The sequence below is a fragment of the Lepidochelys kempii genome, chromosome 12, assembly GCF_965140265.1.
Source record: "Lepidochelys kempii isolate rLepKem1 chromosome 12, rLepKem1.hap2, whole genome shotgun sequence".
NCBI lineage: Eukaryota > Metazoa > Chordata > Testudines > Cheloniidae > Lepidochelys > Lepidochelys kempii.
The window spans coordinates 3,951,471-3,975,631 of record NC_133267.1 but is presented as its reverse complement, the minus strand read 5'-3'; the positions used below and the strand labels follow the sequence as shown (position 1 = coordinate 3,975,631).

Genomic DNA, 24,161 nt, shown 5'->3' with positions numbered 1-24,161 from the left:
CACATGGTGGGCAGCCCGTAGGTGTGACTGTTCACTAGGGAGGTCACACGATCCTCTGAGCGCTATCCACTGGTTCTCCCGGACAACCCCCCAGCCTGGTCTCAGACAGCACCTGCCAGTCGTCGTGGCGCCCAGTCAGGGTGAACACCTGGCGCAGCATGTCCTGCAGCCGGATGGTGTGCCCCTGCAGGACCACATCGCACAGCCGCCAGCGCTGCAGGGCAGGCGAGGAGGAGACGTCCAGCCCCGTGAGGAGGCAGCCAGAGCCTATCTGCAAGGGTCCCTGTGAGGGCGACAAAATGGGCCGCTCCAGAAAGGAGGGGCAGTGCCGGAGATCCCCACCCGCATCAGAGCTCTGGGAAGCCCCTCCCTCTAATCTAGTCACAACCAGCCCATCATGGCTGTCTCTGGGCACCCTCCTGCACCCGGGACCCCCAGAGGGAGCTGAAGGCTCAGAAAGCCTTTAAATTCCACGTACCACACAGCCGTGCTTTGAATAGTGGCAAGGCTGGGGGCGGGGAGGGCAGGGGGGAAGCAGAGATGGTCACTGGTAAAATCTAGCAGTGGGGGATATTGTTGCATTCACTCCCTAGAGCTCCTGGCCACAAGGTCACGAACTGGGAGACAAGCAGGGGCTGGAGCTGGGACGGGTGTGCTGACGAGACTGGGGGAAGAGACGGCTATGAGGGGTAGGGCGCGAGATCAGGCTACCAGTCCGCAAAGAGTGTGAACGCCAGGCAGGGTTGCCCTGAGGGGCAGCAGGGGTAGAAATAGAAGGCACAGAATGAAAATAAGGGGAAAATTCCTGCTGTGGCGAACGCCCGGGCATGGAGCTGGCTGGGAGCGATTGTGCTGCCGTCCGAGGGGTGCAGACGTACCCAAGCCAGGGCAGAGCCCGCGAATTCACACGACACTAGTGCTGAAGCCGAGGCAGCAGGGACTGGCCACGCGAGTACGTCCCCAGTGCTCGGGTGGGCTCGTCCGCTCCACGCTGCTACTGTGACTGGAGCTGGTTTGCGCCACGTGCTGCAGCCCCCCTCTGACTGCAGTGCAGACAGACCCTGGGGCTGGGGCAGAGCTGGAGGCCCCAAACAGATTCAGATAAAACCAGGGTGGGGGTGGGGGTGGGGGGAAGGAGTAGGACACGCTCCTGCCCAGGTCCCTGGGGGGAATATGCTACATGGGCCTGAACATGCAGAGAGAGGGAGCCCCAGCAGCCAGGTCCCAGACTGGGTTAGAGCGAGAGCCCAAAGCCATAGGGCGACCCAGCCCATGCCTGGGAAGCGCCTGACCCCCAGGGAGCCAGCCGAGTGAGTGGGGCAGGGGAGGGAGCTGTACCTGCAGGTGGCAGTGCTGGAGAACGCTTCCGGGCTCCACCCACACGGCTCCTTCCAGCAGGCTGTTGGTGACGGTGCAGCCGTCCTCCAGGAGATGGGGCTGCTGCGGGAACAGAAGGAACCAGCGGTCAGGAGCGGGGAGAGGAGCCTGGCAGGGCAGAGGGCAGAAAGGGGGCTGGGGAGGGGTACTGAGCACTCGCTGGAGGTGGCAGTGATGGAGGGTTAGGGGAGCACCAGAGGCCCCGTTGTCCTAGGCTCCAAGCAGATACAGCCCTGCGCCAAACAGCTGACAGCAGCCAACACAGACACAAGGTGGGGAGGGGAAACTGAGGCCCAGCAAAGGACAATGACCAATGTCCAAGGTTACCCAGCAGGTCCAAGACCAGGCTGGGAACATAGCCCAGGTCTCCCGACCTGCAGGCTAGTGTCTTACCCAGTAGGCTACGCTGCCTCTCCCACAGGGATGGGGTAGCAGTGTAGACAGTGCTGGAGTCTTCCCGCTCTGCTGTCTCAGGGCGGGGCCAGGTGACGTGGCCCAGAGGCCACTGGTGCCCCAGGGCAGCGGGGGCAGGAAAGGAGATGCCAGGGGGAGGGGCAAGTGGGGGGCTGGGAAGGGAAGTACCTACAGCTACGTGGGAATGCGCTACTTTCCGGAAGGAAAGGGTGTTGACGGAGCTGATGCGAAGTGTCAGGTTGTGGATGTGGTCGCTAGCGGCCATTGTCATGTAGTCATAGCAACCATCAGGTATACACGCTGCCAGGAAACAGGAGAGAGGCAACACCGTTAATGCACGGCCAGCAGCTCTCTGGGGTGGCAGCCAGGCTGCAAGGAAGGGGGCCTAGCAGGCGCCAGGGGTCCATCTGGCTGGGGAGGGGAGGGGAGGGGTAGGAGCACTCTGTGTCCGGCAGGGGGCCATCACCTCCCCTCTGGGTGCCATGATCCGGGCACCACTCAGCAGGGTGCAGCGTCTACTGGAGGAGTGGGGTGGTGGGTGCTGGACTGAACCCAGGCCAGAGTGCAGGGAGGGCCTCGCCCAGCGGGAGACCGAAGGGATCGGCCCTGGCACCTGGCTGTGACTGGCGGCTGATGCTCACCAAACACCTCTGCGCGGCAGCCAGCCGGGGCACGGCAGGGACGGGCGCAGCCCCTAGTGCCCCCAGCCCCGCCTGGGCTCTTGGAAGCACCCCAGTGGGTTAGATGATGAGGCTCTGAAGTTATACAAGCCAAGCAGCCAGTTCTTGCTTACCCTGCTGAGGCTCCTTTAATGACCCCTGGCAGGCCAAGGCCCTGCTCTTACGTACAGAAAGGTGGCTGGCGACCCCAAGGACATGCTGCCGGGGCATGTACTCAGGGCACAGTGCCACCCCCACTGCCCTGTGGCCCAGCGCCCCCATCACAATGCCGGGGCATTGACTCCGGACTGACAGGGAAACGTGCCAACAATCCTCTCTATACTACAAAGTTCCCCTTGACGGCCTGCATCTCCCCAGCAACAGTAGACTTTTTTGGACCAGCCATGTCCTGTTTCTAATCACCAGTTGCCAGCTCCACTGTGGTGGCTCGTTTGAGGCCTCCTCTCCACACACCGACCAGGACTAAACCTGCCTTGCTTACAACAATCCTCAGAGGAATGGATGGGGAGGAAACAGGCCGCCGGTGTCTTTAGAGATCTTCCCCAATTCCTTGGCAAGATACCAGCCAAGGAACATCTGCTGGGACACTGGGTGGCTACCAAGGCCCCAGAGAGCTCTAACCAGAGTGGGCCGGCATGAGGAGCTGGGACAGCGCTCGGGGCCGTCGCACTCACCCATGCTGAGAGGGATGGCATGGAGGGCCTTCCACAGAACGGAGCGGGCGCTTCTCAGGGCCATTGCTCCCTTGGCATGGCCGCTGCCCACCTCCCGGGTCCTGCCAGTCACAAAGTCCGCCTCGGTCACCCCGCCGGCCATGCAGAGCACAATGTCGAAGAACAGGGACAGCTGGGGGGAGGCAGAGAATGGGAAACGCTCAGTACGAGCAACCCCCCCAGCCCTGCCGAGCTGTGCCCTCCAGCCCTGACACACAGGGGGCTGGAGACTGTGACTGCTGTGTGTCTACACTGGGTGGGCTTCACACTGGATCCAGCGATGACAGGACTGGGGGGAGGGCTGCCAAGAAGGGGCAGGCCTCCTGGGGTGGGGGATTCCAAGGGAGGACAAAAGAAAAGGGGTGACAGACCCTGAGGCTGTGCCAATGAGCAGGGTTTGGGACGGAGCAGCACCTGGCCTTTGGAATGGCAAGAGAAGCTGGCACCAGCTGGTTCGGGAGCTGACTGGAGTAAGATGGCTGGCACAGACAGCAGGCATCTCTCTGCTCTGCCCTGCCCCTCCCTGGGCAAAGAGGGCTGCAGGGCGAGTAGGATGACTTCTGTCCTCAGCCCCAGGCATGGCAGGATGGAGGGCGAGGGTAGGGGGCTGTCACACTTTCCTCAGGACAGTCCTATGGGGCAGCCTTGTGGGGAGAAGGTGGCAGGGCGAGCTCATACTGCTGCAGGGGTCTGGAGCACAGGACGGTGGGGTTCTCTGGAGCTCTGGGGTGCAGGGATGAAAGGGACCCCAGAGCTGTGTGTTGCCTCCGCAGCACTCCCGGAGACCCGACTCCCTGCAGGACAGACTGTCCGGGGGACACCCTGCTGCTTGGCTGGGGGTGGGGTGCAGAGAGGTCTGCACCACAGGGAGTTGGGGGAGGTAAGATCAGCCATGATCCTGCACACGCACAGAGTGTCTCCTGCTGGTCACCCGATGCCAGCGTGGGATGATTTAACCCCTTGTGGTGGTGGTTCCAGGGCCTCCCACTGCCCCTGTGCCAACAGACCCATCTGCTGGGGGGAAGGAAGGGCTGATTGCCCTGGCACTGCTTTAGACAGCTATGGAGAGGTGACGGTGGCCCTCCTTGTGGCTGGCACCAGATGGCACAATGAGGGGATCCCTTCAGCTGGCAAATGGCTGAGAGCATCACCTGGATGGGCTGGGCCCCCGAATCCAGGCCCAGGTAGGTGCAGGCATCCAGAGGGGGGATGACGTGCGTGGCCAGCAGCTGCTCTGCGGTCTCCGAGGAGAAGAAGACGACCCCGCACACCTGAAATCACAAAGCCGGCTGGGTGGAGGTGTCACTGCAATTCATGCCTGGGGGGCCATGTAGAGTGTCCCAGCGGCTCACTGCTGCCTCTAGTAGGCAGACTCAGGCCTGCCCACTGGTGTGTGATTATGTCACCCCCTAGAGTTACCGATGCTAAACCCTTCTGCCGGCGGTGGCTGGTGGCCAGGGCCAGATTAACGCTCCTGTGGGCCCGGGGCTATTTGGCTTTGTGGGGCCTCTGTATACAAGTCTTTTTCCTGGGAGGGAGTTTGGTGCAGGAGGGGGCTGGGGTAGAGGGTTGGAGTGGAGGAGGGGGTGCGAGGTCTGGGAAGGAGTTTGTGTGCAGGAGGGAGCTCTGGGCTGGTGCAGAGAATTGGGGTGCAGGAGGGGATGCAGGGTCAGGGAGGGAGTTTGGGTGCAGGAGGGGGTTCTGACCTGGGGCAGGGGGTTGGGGGGCAGGAGGGGGTGTGGGGTGCAAGCTCCGGCCGGGAGCTGCCTGTGGTAAGTGTCTCCCGGCCGGTGGCGCAGCAGGGCTCAGGCAGGCTGCCTGCCTGCCACAGCCCCACGCCACTCCCGGAAGCGGCTGGTTGCTGGCACATCTCTGCACGCCCCTGCAGGGAGGGGGACAGCGTGTCTCTGTGTGCTGTCCACACCCACAAGCCAACGGGAGCTGCGGGGACAGTGCTGGGGGCAGGGGCAGTGCGTGGAGCTGCCCCCGCCCTGGCCAGTGGCCGCAGAGATATGCCAGCAGCCAGCCACTTCTGGGAGTGGCCTGAGCGCCCTGGAGATCACTGCCTGTGATTTAGTTTTGGGGGGCCCCCCTTGAGGCAGGGCCCCGCGCTACAGCCCTTAAAGTGCCCGCCTTAATCTGGCCCTGCTGGTGGCGACTTCCCTTTGGCCCATGGGGCAGTTTTGGCAGCACAAGCCCATGGTGTCTTCAGCTTGGGAGGAGGCTGTGGGGTAGATCCTGCCCCAGGCCCAGAGCACAGTCGCTCCCCTGTCTGGGCTGCAGACTGTCTCTAAAAGGGCTGGTGCTGTGTCCCCCTGGGGTAGAGTGACCAGATGTCCCGATTTTATAGGGTCAGTCCCAATATTCGGGGCTTTGTCTTACGCAGACCTCTATTACCCCCATGCTCTGTCCTGATTTTTCACCCTTGCTGTCTGGTCACCCTGCTCTGGGGTGGCCTGGCTCGTTCAGGTCAGGCAGCAGGCACCCCATGGTACCCTGGCCTGTAACATCTGGCTCTCTGTCCTGTCTCCCGCAGCAGAAGCAGGATTAGCAGGGAGCTCGCCCAGGGACAGCCCTGCATTTCCTCTGGGCAGGACCGAAGCAGACTCTAGGGAAGGTCAGAGCTGGATCTGACCTGTGCGGCTAAGGCCCAGGCCTGCGAGGCCAGGCCAGATTCACGCTGGTCTGACCCTAACAAAGCCATCAGGGCAGCGCTGAACCCAACCGCTTCACCAATACACCCAGCCCTTCCCCCAGCTCCAGCTGGGCCGTTACTTCTCAACAGGCCCAAGTGCCAGCTCTCCGGGGGCAAGCCACTGCCCCTCTCTGCAGCTGTGTCCCGCTCGGCCTCTCTCTCCACAGGGGCTCATCACACCCTGACTCGAACGGATAGCAGAAGGCATGCAGGTGTCAGCGTGCTAACCTCTCCTGTCCACCCCAGGAGGCTGTGCACGGAACAGAGTGACTCATCCAGGGTCACCCAGCACGTCAGTGGCACAGGCTGGAGTAGAACCCAGGAGTCCTGGCTCAGAGCCTCCTCCTCTGACTGGCCTTAGCACTCAGTGTCCCAACACATTAGTAAACAGGACCTGCCCCTGGTGCCCTATTGCAGGCCTTTCCCACTAGCCCTACATCGCGTCGGATCCCCAGGAACTAGGAGCTGCCCAGGTACCCTAGCTGGGAGGACAGTCAGGCCCAGTGGACAGAGCACTGGACTGGAAGACCTGGGTTCTAGTCCCAGAGCTGCTACTAGCTGTGGGGCAAATCATTTCACTCCGCCTTGTGCCGCAGTTTCCCCATCTGTAAAAGGAGGACAATGGTATAGCCCTGCGCTGTGAGGGCTACTGGTGAAAGGAGCGAGATGCTGTTCTCCTTCCTCCTCACCAGCCATTGTCTGCGGGGGCCAGCAACGAAACAGTGAATCAAGCCCTGCTCTGGGTTCTAGTCCTGGCTCTGCCACTGACCTCCTGGGCAAGTCCCCGCCCCTCTCTGGGCCTGTTTGCCTCACATCTGCCTTATCTTGTTAGGTGGGAAGGGCTTCGGGGCAGGGACTGTCTCTCGCTGGGTGTTTGTACGAGGACCTGATCTTGGTTGAGGCCTCTAGGCACGAGTCCAGTAATTACCCCAGCAGCATCTACGGCAAACAGGATCTGGCTGTGCTTGTTAGCCCAAATACATCCTGCTTCATGCAGAACCCCCCACCCCAGCTACACCCCTTCAGCTGGCCGAGTTACACAGCCCTTCCTCCCCGTCTGCAGCCCTGGTGCGAGCTCCTCATGAACCAAGGAGGGGACGTACCAGCGGCACTTTCCCGTCTGGCCCAGAGCACTCCTGGATCCGGGCCTCCGGGCCTTGGTAGATGATGTCACGCACAAACCCCTGCAAGAGAAAAGGGCCCCGTTAGCTCCGGGCAGCGGCTCCCAGGTGCCTTGTGCAATTCAGCAAAGCAGCCAGGGAATGGCCAGGGCTGGCTAATGGAGCCTGCCTCCTTGGGGGCCACCAGTCTAGAGGCTTGGCCATCTGCCTCCCAACCTCTCCCAATACTGGGAGCAGCCCGAGCTCTGGGGCAGGGTACCGTGTGTCAGAGATGGGCTCCACACACAGTAGGGTTGTTAAGGGGGAGGGGCGGGCCTAGCATGCCAGTCCCCAAAGCACCCCGTGGGCAGGACCCAGCTGCTTCAGTTCCCTGTGGGGTAGCTGGCTCACTCGGAGGTCTGTGTCCCTACCTTCTTGGAGTGCTGCTGCCATCCTGCATCCTGGTAACTCATCACACATGCCAGCCTGGGGATCGTGCCACCCCAGATGTGGCACTGAGACATCCAAGTGGAGATCTGGCTGGCCCTGCCATCTCCCTGCAGCACCCATGAGCCTGGGAATGCCTGGAAGCCCATTTGCTCTGCCCGCGGGCCTGCTCTGTGCCCATGGGTGCTGCTCCCCAGAGCCTATCCCAGAGCTCCAGGGCTGCCTGCTCGAAACTCTCAGCAGATCCCGTCTGCCATGTGCAGGAGCCAGGGGACCCGGCTGGCCTAGGGAATCGAATCGGCAATGGAGAATGGAGCCTTCCCCGCTGGCGCAGCGTCACACCCCCTCCGGCAAGGCCCGCCGAGGCTTCGAGGCACGTCCTGAACTCACTGCTGAGCGTGGGCAAGAAGCCTGCGCCCGAATGCGATCCTGGGCTGGGCGCCCTCGGGGAGCCGCAGAGAAGCAGGCTCGGGATGCTGTTCCCCAAGGGCTGCATGGGAAGCCGCGGTGGAGCTGGCAGAGCTGGCGGGGGCCAGGCAGTGGCTGGCTCAGCTCACAGGCTGCTAGCAAGCAGCAGGGGCAGCAATCTGTGCCTGGCTGAAGGGCAGAGCAAGGGACCAAGCCATGAGCACACCAGTGCCTGCACCTCCCCCGGCTGCTTTAGAGCCCCATTCAGAAAGGTTCAGAGTCGCGGAGGGGGTACCCACATTAGCTGATAAGCCCATGGGAAAACCCTGGGGCAGCCCAGCCCTCCTCCCGCCTCAGACCCTGAGTGCGGACCCCATGGCCCAAGAGACAGGGCCCAGAGGGGGTATGCTGGAGGACAGCCCTCAGGGGAAAGGCGTTAGATGCAGGGTCCTGACACCACCAGCCCATCTTCTGTCCCTGCTGGCACTAACCGAGCTGGGGGGTAGCCACAGAGCAGAGCCAGGAATCCAGCGGGCCACGGAGCCTCAGGGGCTTCTCCAGGGGCCCTCCTGCAGCTCAGGGCAGAACGTTTCACTGGCACTTCCCCCCAGTCTGTGCCACCCCTCGGTGGTGGCTCCAGCAGGCCACGTGCAGTCCGACAGCCTAGTCTCCCCCACGGCAGCACGGGCAAAGGGGAAGGCAGATCACAGCTCCCTCCCCACTGCTTGTGGCCTGGGAACAGACAGGCTGGCCCTCTGTCCTGGGCCCCTCGACCCAGCCACTCCTGGCGCTGCGCAGGAGGGATCACAGAGCAAGAGATCACCAGGTGAACGCTGACAAACAGAACTTGGCTAGTCCGCTGCCCCAGGCTCGGTGCCCCTTTAGGAGAGGGGCCAGCACTGCCCCGGGCACGGCGCCCCTTTAAGAGGGGCGAGCGGGAGCACGGCCAGCATACTGTCTGGGGCTCAGCGCCCCTTTAAGTGTTGGGCTCAGCGTACCTGCTGGTCAGCAAGGTAGATGCCGTGGTTTCTGGCATACGAGACGCTCCCCGGCACGGAGATCACTTTGGCACCTTGGAACCCTTCCCAGTCGATCTCTGAGAGAAAGGAGCAGACACCAGTGCCGCCTTGCCCGGGCACCTCACACCCAAGGCGGGGCTGGCAGGATGGGCATGGCTGGACTGGGGGCTCGTCGCTAAGGGAGCGGCACTGAAGCAAGGCTCCCAGGTTAGCTGGAGGGGCCGAGCGCCATTTGTTGAGCTCTGGGCGCTATAGATGCTCCACAATGCATATGCCCCGACTGCACCCCAGGCACGTGCAGCGGGGCCGCCGGGCACCCAGCTCCCAGATCGGTGCTCAGAAACGCCAAGCCCTCTCCAGGGCTTGCTGGCCAACCCTGGAGGCACTGAGCACTTCTAGCACTCCCTGGCTTGCATGGGCGTCTGGGCACCCAGCAGTGGCAGGCCTGCGCCTGGGCACTTTGCAGCCAGGCTTGCTGGATGAGAAGGGGATGCAGGACAAGCCCAGCCTAGGGGTGCACTGGGGACGCAGACCATACTGAGCTGAGAGCCCTCACCCTGCATGCCCCAGCCTGGCCCCGATTCTCCCAGGAGGCGGAGTCACTTGCCCTTCCCCATATGGGGGATCCCCTTTGTTAACACCAATACCCCTGCCCCAGGCCGCTGCAGCCATGGATGGGGGACTCCAGTTCCCTCCCCAGAGACACTTTGCCGGCAGTGGGGAGCCGACTGCAGTCCAGACCCCACAACACAGGCTGCAGGGGCACTTGTTTCAACCCTCCCAGCGCCAGCCGCCCACCAACAGCCCCTGCCGTGGGTCAGTGGGTGGGAAGCCCCATGGCTCAGGCCCGCTGGGACAGAGGCGAGGGAGGACTGGAGCACTGGGCCCTAGCAGGAGCAGGTGCAGGGTCACAACCCTGCTTTGCCTGCGGTGGTCCCATCGCATCAGGTTGCCCTGATGCACCCACGAGGTGCTCAGCGCTCACCTGGGGACCACCTGGGAGACAGGCTGGCCCTCTGTGGTGTGCAGACATACGCCGTCACCCCAGCCAGTCCCCAGGCCGACAGCACCTGTCCCTGCAAGGTGGAGAGCCCTGGCTGCGAGGATCAGAGCACTGGGTCCTACCACAGCCAGGGGCTGAGTGGCACCAGGTCATGCCCAGAGCTCATTGGAACAAGGGCTCCAAACTGCCTCCTGCTGTTAGCTGCAGGCCCGCAGGGCAGAGGTGCCCAGGTGCCGTTTGCTGCACCCATCAGACACAGCCTCCCTAGGGGCTCTGCCCTGTGCTCTGCGGGGCAGCGCAGAGAGGCCAGGACAGCTGTCGGACAAGCCTCTTCTCTCAGGCCTCAGAGTGACTCTGCAGTGGCTACTGCCACCCAACGCAAGCCCTCCGGGGACTGCTGAGGCCCCAGCAGGGAGAAATAAAGGACTCATGGGGCACTGAATTCTCTGACCCTCCTGTACACTGCCCCCAAAGCCTCCCCTGGCTCAGGAGAACAACACTGGTTCCACCGCCAGGGTCCCTGTGGGGTGCCAGAAGCAGGATTTACCGCACCTTAGAGCCCCATGGAGCCCTCCCTTACACCCTGCCCAGGTTGGGTTTGGCTATTGGGCTGGATTTCCCCAGCTGTGCCCCGCTCTGATTCGGATCCCCTCCCCGGCGCAGGGCGAGCACGTACCTGCTGTCAAGGGAACGGTGAGGAGCATGTCGGTGCTGCAGACCCACACTCCCGGCGGGGAACCCCTGCACAGCTACAGAGGGACACACAAAAGGAGGTGAGGATGCTCCACTGGGACCTGAGCCTGGGCTGCACATCTCAGCGCCAGGAGATCAGCACAGGGCCTGGAATACGTGCCCTCCCAACCCCAGAACGCCGCAGGCCAGGCAGAAGGGAGATAGGCAGCCATTTACTGTCTGGCCTTCCTAACCTCAACAGCAGGGGGCGCCCACACTTTACCTGGCTGGATCTCATCATTGCCCCCGGGCAAGGGGTTCAGGGGTCCCTCCATAGGCTTGTGGGAATAAATTGTGGTTGCCCCCTCTGCCATAGAGATGGGGAGACCCAGGCCCCAATGTGCTATATGACCTGGCCCTGGGGATGAGGATGGCGAGAAAACAGTGCCTGCTAGGACCAGGATGAGATGGTCATGGGCTGAATAGGGCCCAGTCTCGCCCTCCTAAAGGAGCCTGGCCAGGGGTTCCTCCTGCCCCTGCCTGGCACTGACCTGCTGCGTCATGGTCCCCAGCAGGCTGTCCAGGTTGCAGGTCAGCGCTTCGGCTGGGGCATTAGGGTCCTCCACGGGGAGGCAGGTGAAGGCTCGGCTGCAGTCATCGAAGGGAAAGTCACGGCCCTGATGGGAGAAAGAGCCGGAGCACTGGTCAGTTGGAGACCGGGCAGGGAGGGTGACAGGCTCCGTCCTGCGACAGGCCTTGTGGAGAAAAGAATTGGCCCCAAGCCCCCCTCTGACCCAGGAGCTGTGGCCTCTGGGCCTTTTGGCTCACTCCCAGCAATGTCACACCCCATCAGATGCCCCCTGGGTGCCTTGCCTGGAACCCCATGAGCAGGTGCGCCCCTTCTTGGGCTGAGTGCTGGGGCAGGGGCTGGTCAGACAGGCATGGGCAGCTGCGTCTGCAGCCAGGCTGCGGATAGAACAGTCCAGGGCTTGGGATTGGAGCAGCATTGAAACGCTTGGTGGCTTTGAGAGGTGCCATGTAAAGGGCAGCAGACTCCAGCCCTAGGAGGGGATTATTGCCCTGCTGCACTGAGAGGGCAGGGGAGACCCAGGGATGGGGCCCTGGAATATGTGGGAGTGGAATAAACCTGGGTCCCTCACAACTTAATGGGGTGTCATCCAGCAGCATGGATTGTGTGACCCGTCCGCCCAAGGGTCCCATGGCTCCAAACACATCCCGTGGAAGGCAGGGGATGGCAGCAGCTGCCAAAGGAAAGCAGAGCCGTGGTATGGCAGGAGACAAGGGGAGGAGCTCCTCATATAGATTCACAGATGCCAAGGCTAGCAGGGACCATTGTGATCAGCTAGTCTGACCTCCTGTCTAGCTCAGGCCAGCAACCTGCCCCTGTGACGATAATTCCTAGAGCAGAGCTTTGAGAAAAACAGCCGAGCTTGAGCTAAAAATTGTCAGTGACAGAGAATCCACCATGCCCCTTGGTAAATTGCTACAATGGATAATTGCCATCACTGTCATAGAATCATAGAATATCAGGGTTGGAAGGGACCTCAGGAGGTCATCTAGTCCAACCCCCTGCTCAAAGCAGGGCCAATCCCCAACTAAATCATCCCAGCCAGGGCTTTCTCAAGCCTGACCTTAAAAACTTTTAAGGAAGGAGATTCCACCACTCCCTAGGTAACGCATTCCAGTGTTTCACCACCCCCCTAGTGAAAAAGTTTTTCCTAATATCCAACCTAAACCTACCCCACTGCAACTTGAGACCATTACTCCTTGTTCTGTTATCTGCTACCACTGAGAACAGTCTAGATCCATCCTCTTTGCAACCCCCTTTCAGGTAGTTGAAAGCAGCTATCAAATCCCTCCTCATTCGTCTCTTCCACAGACTAAACAATCCCAGTTCCCTCAGCCTCTCCTCATAATTCATGTGTTCCAGTCCCCTAATCATTTTTGTTGCCCTTCGCTGGACTCTCTCCAATTTTTCCACATCCTTCTTGTAATGTGGGGCCCAAAACTGGACACAGTACTCCAGATGAGGCCTCACCAATGTCGAATAGAGGGGAACGATCACATCCCTCGATCTGCTGGCAATGCCCCTACTTATACATCCCAAAATGCCATTGGTCTTCTTGGCAACAACAGCACACTGTTGACTCCTATCCAGCTTCTTGTCCACTATAACCCCTAGGTCCTTTTCTGCAGAACTGCTGCCGAGCCATTCGGTCCCTAGTCTGTAGCGGTGCATGGGATTCTTCCATGCTAAGCGCAGGACTCTGCACTTGTCCTTGTTGAACCTCATCAGATTTCTTTTGGCCCAATCCTCTAATTTGTCTAGGGCCCTCTGTATCCTATCCCTACCCTCCAGCATATCTACCTCTCCTCCCAATTTAGTGTCATCTGCAAACTTGCTCAGGGTGCAATCCACGCCATCCTCCAGATCATTAATGAAGATATTGAACAAAACCAGCCCGAGGATCGACCCTTGGGTCACTCCACTTGATACCGGCTGCCAACTAGACATGGAGCCATTGATCACTACTCGTTGAGCCCGACAATCTAGCCAGCTTTCTATCCACTTTATAGTCCATTCATCCAGCCCATACTTCTTTAACTTGCTGGCAAGAATACTGTGGGAGACGGTGTCAAAAGCTTTGTTAAAATCAAGGAACAACATGTCCACCGCTTTCCCCACATCCACAGAGCCAGTTATCTCGTCATAGAAGGCAATTAGATTAGTCAGGCATGACCTTCCCTTGGTGAATCCATGCTGACTGTTCCTGAACACTTTCCTCTCCTCTAAGTGCTTCAGAATTGATTCTTTGAGGACCTGCTCCATGATTTTTCCAGGGACTGAGGTGAGCCTGACTGGCCTGTAGTTCCCAGGATCCTCCTCCTTCCCTTCTGTAAAGATGGGCACTACATTAGCCTTTTTCCAGTCATCCGGGACTTCCCCCGATCGCCATGACTTTTCAAAGATAATGGCCAATGGCTCTGCAATCACATCCGCCAACTCCTTTAGCACTCTCGGATGCAGCACATCCGGCCCCATGGACTTGTGCTCGTCCAGCTTTTCTAAATAGTCCCGAACCACCTCTTTCTCCACAGAGGGCTGGTCACCTCCTCCCCATGCTGTGCTGCCCAGTGCAGTTGTCTGGGAGCTGACCTTGTTCGTGAAGACAGAGGCAAAATAAAGCATTGAGTACATTAGCTTTTTCCACATCCTCTGTCACTAGGTTGCCTCCCTCATTCAGTGAGGGGCCCACACTTTCCTTGACTTTCTTCTTGTTGCCAACATACCTGAAGAAACCCTTCTTGTTACTCTTAACATCTCTTGCTAGCTGCAACTCCAGGTGTGATTTGGCCTTCCTGATTTCACTCCTGCACGCATGTCAAAACTATACACCTTATTCCCAGTCTGAAATTGTCTAGCTTCAACTTCCAGCCCTTGGATCACATTAGACCTTTCCCTGTGAGACTGAAGACCCATTATTAAATCTTTGTTCCCCATGCACGTACTTACAGACTGTGATCAAGTCACCCCTTACCCGTCTCTTTGTTAAGCTAAACAGACTGACCTCCTGGGGTCTATCACTATACAGAAGATTTTCTAAGTGAGTTCTAGCCCACGAAAGCTTATGGCCAAATAAATTTGTTAGTCTCTAAGGTGCCACAAGGACTCCTCGTTGTTCTAACCCTTTAGACAGTCTCGTGGCTCTTCTCTGACCCCTTTCCAATTGATCACTATCCTTCTTGAATTGTGGGCACCAGAACTGGACACAGGATTCCAGCAATGGCCGTACCAGTGCCAAACACAGAGGTAAAATAACCTCTCTGCTCCTACTCAAGATTCCCCTTGATGCATCGCAGCATCGCGTTAGCCCTTTTGGCCACAGCGTCACACTGGCAGCTTGTGTTCAGCTGATTATGCACCAGGAGGCTTTGATTTTATCAGTGGGGGATGTACCCGATCTGGTCCCAGCCTCTTTGGGGTTCACCCCTCACCCCCGTAGGACCTACCTGGGACTAATATTACCTGCAGTGACCCATGCACACGCAGTAGCATTTAGCAATGGTTTGCATGGTCCCTGGAACCAACGTGCTCCGAGGTTTGGGAGGCAGAGCTGGGCTGTTACTCCCCTCTCAGTGCCAGGTCGGCTGGGTTTGCTGCCAGAGGGGCTGATGGTGGGAGGTAACGTGACATGTGCCCTGGAGGTAGGAGTTTTGGATGAGGGAGGTGGCAGCTGGATGGGACAGCCCAATGTCCCACCCTCCCCAGGTGAGGACTAGCCACCAGCAGCCAGGCTGGCGTTCATGATGCCACCAGGCTGGCAGCCCCGGGAGGAGGGAAAGGGTGAAAGCTGCCCACCACTGTAGAGCAGGCCTTTGCCCTGCCCCGCCAGGCTCTCACCATGTGCAGGATGAGGATCCGGGCCTCGCGCAGGACATCAGCAGTGACCACCTGGAGGAGCGCAGAGGGAACCCATTAGCCGAGCTGGGGAACCAGCCCCAAGACTGGGCAGTTCTGACCAGCGTCCCCTCCTCCAGCAGAACATAACCCAGAACAGCCTATGCCAGCTTTAGGGGGCCACAGAGCTGAGGGCACCTACCAGCCAGGCCTCAGTACCTCCTGCCATTGCCATCTGGCCACACGGCTGCAGGGCTAGCCTGGGCTCTCGTCTGGAGCAAGGCTCCTCTGGATCTTGGTCCGGAGCTGCCCCTGCTCCCCAGATATGGCCCCCAAGAGTGGGTGGGCAGGGGGCTGGGGTCACCGTAGCCCACCTGGGTAGCTATAGTGCCTTAGCGAAGGGTATTATAGCTCTGCTTTGCTACAGCGCCCTGTAGCTGGGGGTCCCCTAGGGCACTGGATGGTGCTAAGGTACCAAGCCCCAGGGCAGGCAGCCTCTGCTGGTCCCGGGGGCAGGCTAGCTGAATCGGGCATGGGGGAGGGGATGCCTTGGGGCTCCCAGCTCCATGGGCTGCGGGAGGGGATGCCCTTCGCCTGGGGGCGAGTGGGGCGGAAGGGGAGGCCCCTCCAGGGCCGGCACAGCCTTGGACAGGGAGACGGGGGCACCGGAGCTGCACACTCAGCAGCTACTTAGCACAGGTGCCGCCCGGACACGGCCCGGAGCCCGTCGTGCCGCACCACTCACCGTGCAGCCTGCCCTGGCGCTCAGGTGCTCGGCTGCCACCAGCAGGGCATTGAGGGTGGCACCACCGCTGCCCACACGTGCTGTGGGGTCCTCAACAGTCAGCAGGAGGGGGTGTGGGCCCAGCACGCCCCGCCGCCACCGGATCTCTAGCTCTAGCAAACGAGAGCAGGGGCATTTGGTGGTGCTGAGTGACCAGGCCAAGGAGGGCGGGGCAGGGGCGCGCTGAGTGACCAGGATTGGGGGGATCAGGAGCGCGCTGAGTGACCAGGATTGGGGGGGACAGGGACATGCTGAGTGACCAGACCCGGGGGGGTGGGGGGGGTGGAGAGGGGGCAAGGGCGCGCTGAGTGACCAGGATTGGGGGGGATCAGGGGCGCGCTGAGTCACCAGACCCGGGGGGGGTGGGGGGGCGGAGAGGGGGCAGGGGTGTGCAGAGTGACCAGGATGTGGGGGGGATCAGGGGCGCGCTGAGTGACCAGGATTGGGGGGAACAGAGGCATGCTGAGTGACCAGACCCGGGGTGTGTGGGGGGGTGGAGAGGGGGCAGGGGTGCGCTGAGTCACCAGGATTGGGGGGAACAGGGGCATGCTGAGTGACCAGACCCGGGGGGGTGGGGGGGTGGAGAGGGGGCAGGGGTGCGCTGAGTCACCAGGATGTGGGGGGGATCAGGGGTGCACTGAGTGACCAGGATTGGGGGGAACAGAGGCATGCTGAGTGACCAGACCCCGGGGGGGGTGGGGGGGTGGAGAGGGGGCAGGGGTGCGCAGAGTGACCAGGATGTGGGGGGGATCAGGGGTGCACTGAGTGACCAGGATTGAGGGGAACAGGGGCATGCTGAGTGACCAGACCCGGGGGGTGGGGTGGAGAGGGGGCAGGGGTGTGCAGAGTGACCAGGATGTGGGGCGGGGATCAAGGGTGCACTGAGTGACCAGGATTGAGGGGAACAGGGGCATGCTGAGTGACCAGACCCGGGGTGTATGGGGGGGTGGAGAGGGGGCAGGGGTGTGCAGAGTGACCAGGATGTGGGGGGGATCAGGGGTGCACTGAGTGACCAGGATTGAGGGGAACAGGGGCATGCTGAGTGACCAGACCCCGGGGGGTGTGGGGGGGTGGACAGGGGGCAGGGGTACGCAGGGTGACCAGGCTGGGGTGAGAGAAGCAGGGGCATGCTGAGTGACCAGGCTGGAGGGGGGGCGCTGCAGGACCATGGCTCCATCTCTATGGGTCAGACCGTGGCTGACCCCTGCTGGTGGTGGGGGATCTCCAGCTGCACAGGCTCATCCTTGCCCGCTACAGCCCTGGGCCACACAGTGTGTGGAGGGTGAAGCAGGGCCCTCCCGAGAGGAACAGCCCCTCTCTGGGTGGGGGGGTCGCTCCCTGTGCTGCAGGACTGCAGGGCACCGAGGGACCGTGTCTCCCTTCACCTGTCACCCAGCCACGGTGGGGCCTGGACTCCTCCAGGGCCTGGATAGCCGGGGATCCAAACCTACCAAGGGCAGACATGGGACCTGGCCCTGGGACATGAGTCCCTGCCTGGCAATAGCCACGAGGCTACTCGGTCCAGCCTAGGTCCCACCCATTGCAGCCCGATCTCCCACGCAGGGCCAGGCAAAGCCACGGGGCCCCCCACAGGCTGAACCACCAGGCATGGAGAATGTGACATCCGAGCAGCACATTGACCCGCAGCCTTCTCCTGTGCTGATAACCAGAGCCACAGTCCTGCACCTCACCCGCATGGCCATCCCTGCCCTGTGGCCACAGCACACACGGCCACCTCTTCTCCTGCGCCCATCACCAGGAATGCCAGCACCTAGCCCATGCTCCTGGGTATGGCTCTGTCCCTCCATGCCCTGCCCCAATGGCATGGGAATGGGGGTTAAAGGAGCCGTGCCAGTCGGAGCATTTTGACACTCCATCTCAGCACAGAGAGAGCCAGTGTGTCTCTGAGAGTGCTCTAGGCTCTGGCACGGCTCAAGGGTGAGCAGGGCTCCCAGGGCTGGAGCAGCCGGGGCGGATTCCCCTGGCAGAGCTGCATGCGCAGATCCCGGGAGTAGAACAGCCTGGGGAGCAGGGCTGTGAGTCAGGAATTCAATGCATCAGGGCTGTGTGCGGGGTCCCGGGGCTGGGACAGCAGGGGGACACCAGCACAGCCAAGGCGGGCGGGAGCCCAGGGCTGGGATACAAGGGGCTGCAGGTGGGGATTGAGGGGCACCAGCAAAGCTGCAAGTGGGATCAGCAGGAGGCTGCAGATGGGGATCAATGAGCTGCAGGAGGAGGGAAGCTTGCAGAGAATCGACCCAGGCTACGCGTGGCATTGGCCAGGGCTATTTGTCCCACAGAAAGCCCAAGTCCATCCCCAGATTTGCAAACAGCTCTGAGGGCTCGGAACCGCCCCCAGCTGGGATGCTTGTGTGTCAGCACCGGGTCCCTGGGACGCGAGCCGCCCCACTTACCTTTCTGGAATGCACTCACGCTGTCCTTGTGCTGGCAGGTCAGGACGATGACGGTCCACTCCACCCCTCTCGGCGCCATCCAGGTGCACTGGGCCTCTCTGCCTGGCGCCACGGCTGGCTCTGTACAAGGGACGCAAAGACTGCAGCACTTCCCCATCACTAACCCACCCCTTGCAAGTCCTTGTGCAACAGGCCAGGGCCTGGCTGTGATCGGGGACCCCTCTGTGCTGGTGAGGGAGGGCTGCATGAGGCTGGCGAGTTGCAGCCACACAGGGCTAGTTTTGGTTCCCAACAGCCATTAGCCAGATAAACCTTACCTGAGGAGGAGACGTGAAAGTCCCCGGCTGGTGCAGCAGCCTTGACGCAACGGGGAGGCCGTTCTATACACGGCTGGTTCTCACAGAATGGCACCCCCAGCTGGAAACTTTGTGACTGGCTCCGCTGGGGGCTCGGGAGGGTTAGGATCTGAGCAGAAACTGGGGCAGGAGCTTTAATAAATACGCTAGTCGATTAAATAGGCAGGGGGACGGCACGGCTCAGGTGACGGGAACCCAGTCTTTCATGTCTGGGCGCTGTTCAAAGCCAGGTTAGGAGAGACCCAAAGCTGTTCCCATCCGACGGTGGTTTGTGAAATAAACTGGCCCCATAGATGAGTGTCTCCAGCCCAGTTCTCATCCACCAGGTCCTCTCTGAACGGACGCAGTGGCCTGGAGAACGGATGCTCTTATCTAGGCTGCAAAAGTGACCCGTCGTTGGCGGTGGATACAGCTGAACCAGTGTGGAACACGGCTTAGCCAAAGACAAGCTGTGCTCAGCAATGGGTAAAACCTGTTCTGAGGTTGCAAATGTCTGTCCAAACTGCAACTCAGGCTCAGATCCTATTTGAGCTCAACCTCCCCTCCTGTCCACACACAGATCAGTCTGACACGGGTCAGCAAGCGGTCAGGACCCAGGTCCTAGGACCTTCCAAGGGGCGGGGTCAGAGCCCAAGTTCTGCTAAGACTTGAGTCCAAGCCCTTTCATATTGCCGTGGGGATGCAGCTCATGCCACAGACCCGAGTCAGGTCTGCATAGCGCTGTATGGACGTGTTAGCATATTTGTGAGGCCTGGTCCAGTGACTGTAAACCCAGGTAAATGGACGCGCAAGTGCGGGGCTGGCAACACAAAGTCCACAAGCCTGGATCCCACAGACCTGGGTTTACAATGCAGTGTAGACACACCCTCAGGATCTCTTTGGGCAGGCAGGAAAAATCACCCACTGATTGGAGAACAAGAGCAAACTGCAGGCACGAGGGGAAAACTGCAAGTTCCAAGCTGCAATTATTTTAGCTCTATCAATGCATTTGCTTGTAAATTCTAGAAATTTGCTGCACCTTCGGAAAGGAGACGCTGCGTTCTTCCTACAGAACAAGCCCGGCTTTAAGTGCCAAACTTAGCTCAACCTTAACTATGCAGCTGCAAGCTCTCTAATGTGCCTCCTTCCACTGGGAGGAAGAGAAAACTCCCAGGGAGCACTCAATGGCACCTAACATCAGGAATCAGAAATGCTGCAGTCTGCAGTCACTGCCACTCCCACCTGCTTGATGAGCTCTGCTTTGCGCCCTGAGCAGTCACATACCGGCTTGCCCACTCACACAAGTTGCACGCTTTAACTATGCTGGAAGAGTTAAAACTGCAACTCCTAGCGTGGACGCAGTTATACCAGTATGTGCGCTTATCGCAGCAGAGCCATTCCCGTTTGGGAAGGTATAAGGCACCTTTGTGCCATTATAACGGCGTCCACACTTGGGCCAGTGCTGGTATAACCACATCGGTTAAAAAAAAGCTAAAATATTTATAAGAATCTGTGTGCAGATCAGGTGTAATGGGGTATACTAGCCCTTTAAGGTGAGAGAGGGAAATCTGGGAGGCCACGCTACCCTGTTCCAGAGGTTTAGGAACAGACAAGTTTCTAGGGAATGGCAAAGGCAGGTGTTGGGAGAAAAGAAGTGATCCCTGGGAAATGCCAGCTACTGTTTCTTTAAGGGCCTGGAATCAGAAGTCTTGGAGCGTAAGGTGGGGCAGTGCTCCCCTCCATCTCAGCCAATCAAGGTGAGCTTGGGGAAAGAGGTCAGTATATAAGCTGCCTCTTCCCTTGGAATGGGGAAGATGTTAGCAGGGGAAGGTCTGCTGACCTCTCCCAACCCAGGGGAAAGGACCGAGGGGTGACCTGGCCTCCATGCCAGGGATGAAGGCTGTACCCCAGCAGAGATGCTTGAGAGGAAAATACTTCTATCAGGAAGGGGTTTTGGTCCAAGTTCTGTTTGGGTTTGAAAGACTTTGTTGCCAGAGTGGGGGAACCTGCTGAAGGCAACTTAATGGGGCCAGCTGGGAGGAGTTGCCTTAAAGGGCTGCAGCCTGCTCCACTGGGTATCCCCCAAAACACTGGCACTGAAAGCGTTGCAAGTGGCTTTCTTCCGCTCTTTGTCTTGTCTGTCTAGACTGTGAGCTCTTCAGGGCACAGACTGCTTCTCTGTATTTGTACTGCACCCAGCATGGTCAGCCCTGATGCCTGCAGCCTCACAACAGGGGTACCCAGCTTTTGCCCAGCCAAGGGCCACGCTGGCAGCTTCCCAGGGAGCCTGCTGATGAAGCAGACTGCCCCAGCTCTCATCGAGACTATGGGTCACACTTGGGATGAGATGGGACGTTGCCTGTTGGGATGTGCAGTTTCCAACTGCTTGGTTCCAGGCTGGGAGGGGCAGTCTGCATGGGCAAGCTATGAGGTGTAGAACTGCATGCTGGGATATTTAGTCCCCAGCGGCTGGCTGCTCGGCACAAAATGTAGCACGGGTATGTGTGCACATGTGACCCTGAACCTCACTTCGCTATTGAAGAGAAGGGCAACCACAAGCTACAGCAAAGAATTCCATCCAGCCCACCGGCTGCATTTCTGCTATCCCCGTGTTACAGGCTATTGAGACCCCAAGATGCTGCAGTGAAACTAGGAAATCTGTCCATCCGCCTGGCCTGCAAATGCCATCTCAAGGCAGGGCAGATAAGGTCTTATCCTTGCAGCTTCCAGGAAAAACCCTCTTTCCTACAGAGCCCCTGTGAATGCCAGACACCAACTGAAAGCTCCTAATCGCTGCCTGTCAAAAGTGGTTTTGCTTCTTCCTGGTGACCAACGCCACACCTATCCTGTGGATTACTCGCCAGAACGGGCCCTGCAATGTACATGAGCGCACGTTTCCTTGATAAAAGCACAGACGGCAGAAAGCGGTGGAGGAGTTTTGGCCGATTCCTTTTGGGGGGAACCAGATGACATCTGATTCTCTTGCAATAACTGAAAGCAGGTCTACACTTAAAAAGCGGCAGATGCGCTGTGGCGCTTAGTGAAGTCACTACCTGTGTTGAGGGGCGACAGGAGAAGCGGGCCCATCGATGGAGTGCTGTCTACATTGGCAGTTAGGCCGGTATAACTGCGTCACTCCGGGATGTGGATTTTTTCATACCCCTGAGTGATGTAGTTAGACCAGAGTACGTTTGTAGTGTAGACCTGGCCTGAGCCACAGACACCTAGCTACTTATTTACGGAGTCCCATCTGCCATACAATCTAGGTGCCGGAGACCAGGGTCAAATAGTGTCAGCGTGGTCATACCTCTTCAATTAGAGCTGTGGAGGCGAACGGCACAACAAAGACACTAGCCACTAAAATGCAGCTTATCGTGCTGCTGTAGCTGTGAGGGTATGAGTCAGGTGAGGTGGGGGAGGTAATGTCTTTTTTTGGACCGACTTCTGTAGGTGGAAGGAACCAGCTTTTGAGCTGCGCAGACCCAAAGAAGAGCTCTGTGTAGCTTGAAAACTTATACCTTCCACCAACAGAAGTTGGTCCAATAAAAGACAAAAGGCTTGACTCATTGCAACTGCACCTCATTACGCCACAGTAGTACGGTAGAACCTTGGGGCTAGTCTACACTGGCGACGCTAAAGTTCTAAAAACCCCACCTCCACGAGGGGCGCGGCTCCCAGCGCTGGGGCGCTGACTACACTGCCCTTTACAGTGCTGACACTTGCTGCGCTCGGGGCGGGGGGTGTTCACACCCCTGAGCAAGAAAGTTACAGCGCTGTAAATTGCCAGTGTAGACAAGCCCTCAGAGTTATGAACTGACTGGTCAGCCACACATCTCATCTGGAACAGGAAGTATGCATCAGGCAGCAGAGACAAGAACAAAAAGGCAAATACAGTACCATACCGTGTTAAATGTAAACTACTAAATAAATAAAGGGAAAGTTAATAAAAATAATTTGACAAAGAAAGGAAACTGTTTTTGTGCTTGTTTCATTTAAATTAAGACAGTTAAAAGCAGCATTCTTCTTTTGCATAGTAAAGTTTCAAAGTTGTATTCAGTCAATGTTCAGCTGGAAACTTTTGAATGAACAACCATAATGTTTTGTTACGAACATTTCAGAGTTCCGAACAGCCTTCATTCCAGAGGTGTTCATAACTCTGAGGGCAGGTTCTTAGCTAGTAAATATTTAGCAAAGACCGATCACGATATGAAACAGATCAGGAACTTTCAATTGGTGTTTGGCATTCACAAAACATACTGAGGATCGGTTGGCTCTGCTCAGTTCCCTAGGTGTATGTCCAAAAGGATTTCTCTCCTAAGCCAAGGAGTTTCTTGGAAAACCCAGGTGGTTCGCAGAATTCAGAAGGCTCAGAAATCAAATTTAATCTTATACCATCTTGGAAATGCTTGTACTGCACATTGTGTCTGTAGTGTATTGTGCAAGCACAAGATTTAATTTGTTTCTACACAGACTCATAGACTTTATAGCCAGAAGGGGCCATCATGATCATCTAGTCTGACCTCCCTCACATTGCAGGCCACAGAACCTCGTCCACCTACTGCTGTAAGAGACCCCTAACCTCTGGCTGAGTTACTTAAATCTTGATTTAAAGACTTCATGTTACAGAGAATCTGCCATTTACTCTAGTTCAAACCAGCCAGTGACCCGTGCCCCATTCTGCAGAGGAAGGTGAAAAACCCCCAGGGTCTCTGCCGATCTGACCTGGGAGAAAATTCCTTCCTTACCCCAAATACGGTGATCAGCTGGAGCCTGAGTCTGTGAGCGAGACCCTCCAGCCAGACACCTGGAAAAGAATTCTCTGTAGTAACTCAGAGCCCTCCCCACCTAGTGCCCTATCTCCAGCCCTTGGAGATATTTGCTACTGGCAGTCACAGATGCCATATACCATTGTAAGTAACCTCATTGTACCATCCCCTCCAAAAACAAGCTTATCTACAGAAGAGGATAGACACCTTAAATGTGTCCTGTCCTAAGAAACCACGAGGCTTTATTGTTTCTCCACTTTCTAGACACAGAAACACTCAAACCTCCTGTGAAAAATTCTGGGTCATAAAGCCCAACAGGAAATTTCTCGCACTAGAAGTATTACGATTAGAAATACCACCAGAGGCTCTCAAAACACTATGTGGACATATCAGTACATTGCAATAGTCACTGCCAATTTTCCCTGAATCAAAGCAAAGAAATATGGGACTAAAAGAGGGAAGTAAGTCATTGAATTATAAGCGGACAAAGTCCACAAGATTTCACCTGCCCCAACAAAGTAATCCAAGAAGGTCCAGACCCAACTAGTGCTATATAAATAAGATACAGGTTGTTAGCACCTCGGATGCTGGCCCGATGCTCAAAAGCACCGGATCTCACAGAGAGATGCACAAAATGCATGCAAGTGCACCACCAGTCACGTGTAAGTGCCTCCCACTCCTCCAATGTACCTCTAGATGGTTTTGGCCAGCACGCGGCATTGCAATAACTCGCAAATCAACAACCTATGAATAAATGTGCTTGGTAGAAATCCAAAGCACATTGGCTGGCAGATCAAAGGTGAAAGCAGCACATTTCAGACCACCCAAGAATCTCATCACAACTTCTGCAATCAGCTCAGCAGCTCCTGCTCAGGTCTCCAGGCACCCTTCTCTGTCCCTTATTCGCTCTCCTG

General features: G+C 58.3%; 1 protein-coding gene across 4 annotated transcripts in view; it reads right to left on the bottom strand.

Annotated features, from left to right (window-relative positions):
* Window positions 1-24,161, bottom strand: part of FCSK (fucose kinase) — a 40,938-nt gene that overhangs the window by 13,972 nt on the left and 2,805 nt on the right. For all 4 annotated transcript variants that reach the window (XM_073307197.1, XM_073307200.1, XM_073307198.1 and 1 more), the window contains 12 exons: window positions 18,147-18,266; window positions 15,694-15,845; window positions 14,952-15,002; window positions 11,080-11,205; window positions 10,533-10,605; window positions 8,833-8,930; window positions 6,983-7,063; window positions 4,336-4,455; window positions 3,146-3,317; window positions 1,964-2,091; window positions 1,339-1,440; window positions 113-283 (listed from right to left, as the gene is read on the bottom strand). In XM_073307197.1, the coding sequence (XP_073163298.1) occupies window positions 113-283; window positions 1,339-1,440; window positions 1,964-2,091; window positions 3,146-3,317; window positions 4,336-4,455; window positions 6,983-7,063; window positions 8,833-8,930; window positions 10,533-10,605; window positions 11,080-11,205; window positions 14,952-15,002; window positions 15,694-15,845; window positions 18,147-18,225 (1,353 nt within the window). In that variant the 5' untranslated portion in view covers window positions 18,226-18,266. The remainder of the gene's footprint in view (window positions 1-112; window positions 284-1,338; window positions 1,441-1,963; window positions 2,092-3,145; window positions 3,318-4,335; window positions 4,456-6,982; window positions 7,064-8,832; window positions 8,931-10,532; window positions 10,606-11,079; window positions 11,206-14,951; window positions 15,003-15,693; window positions 15,846-18,146; window positions 18,267-24,161) is intronic.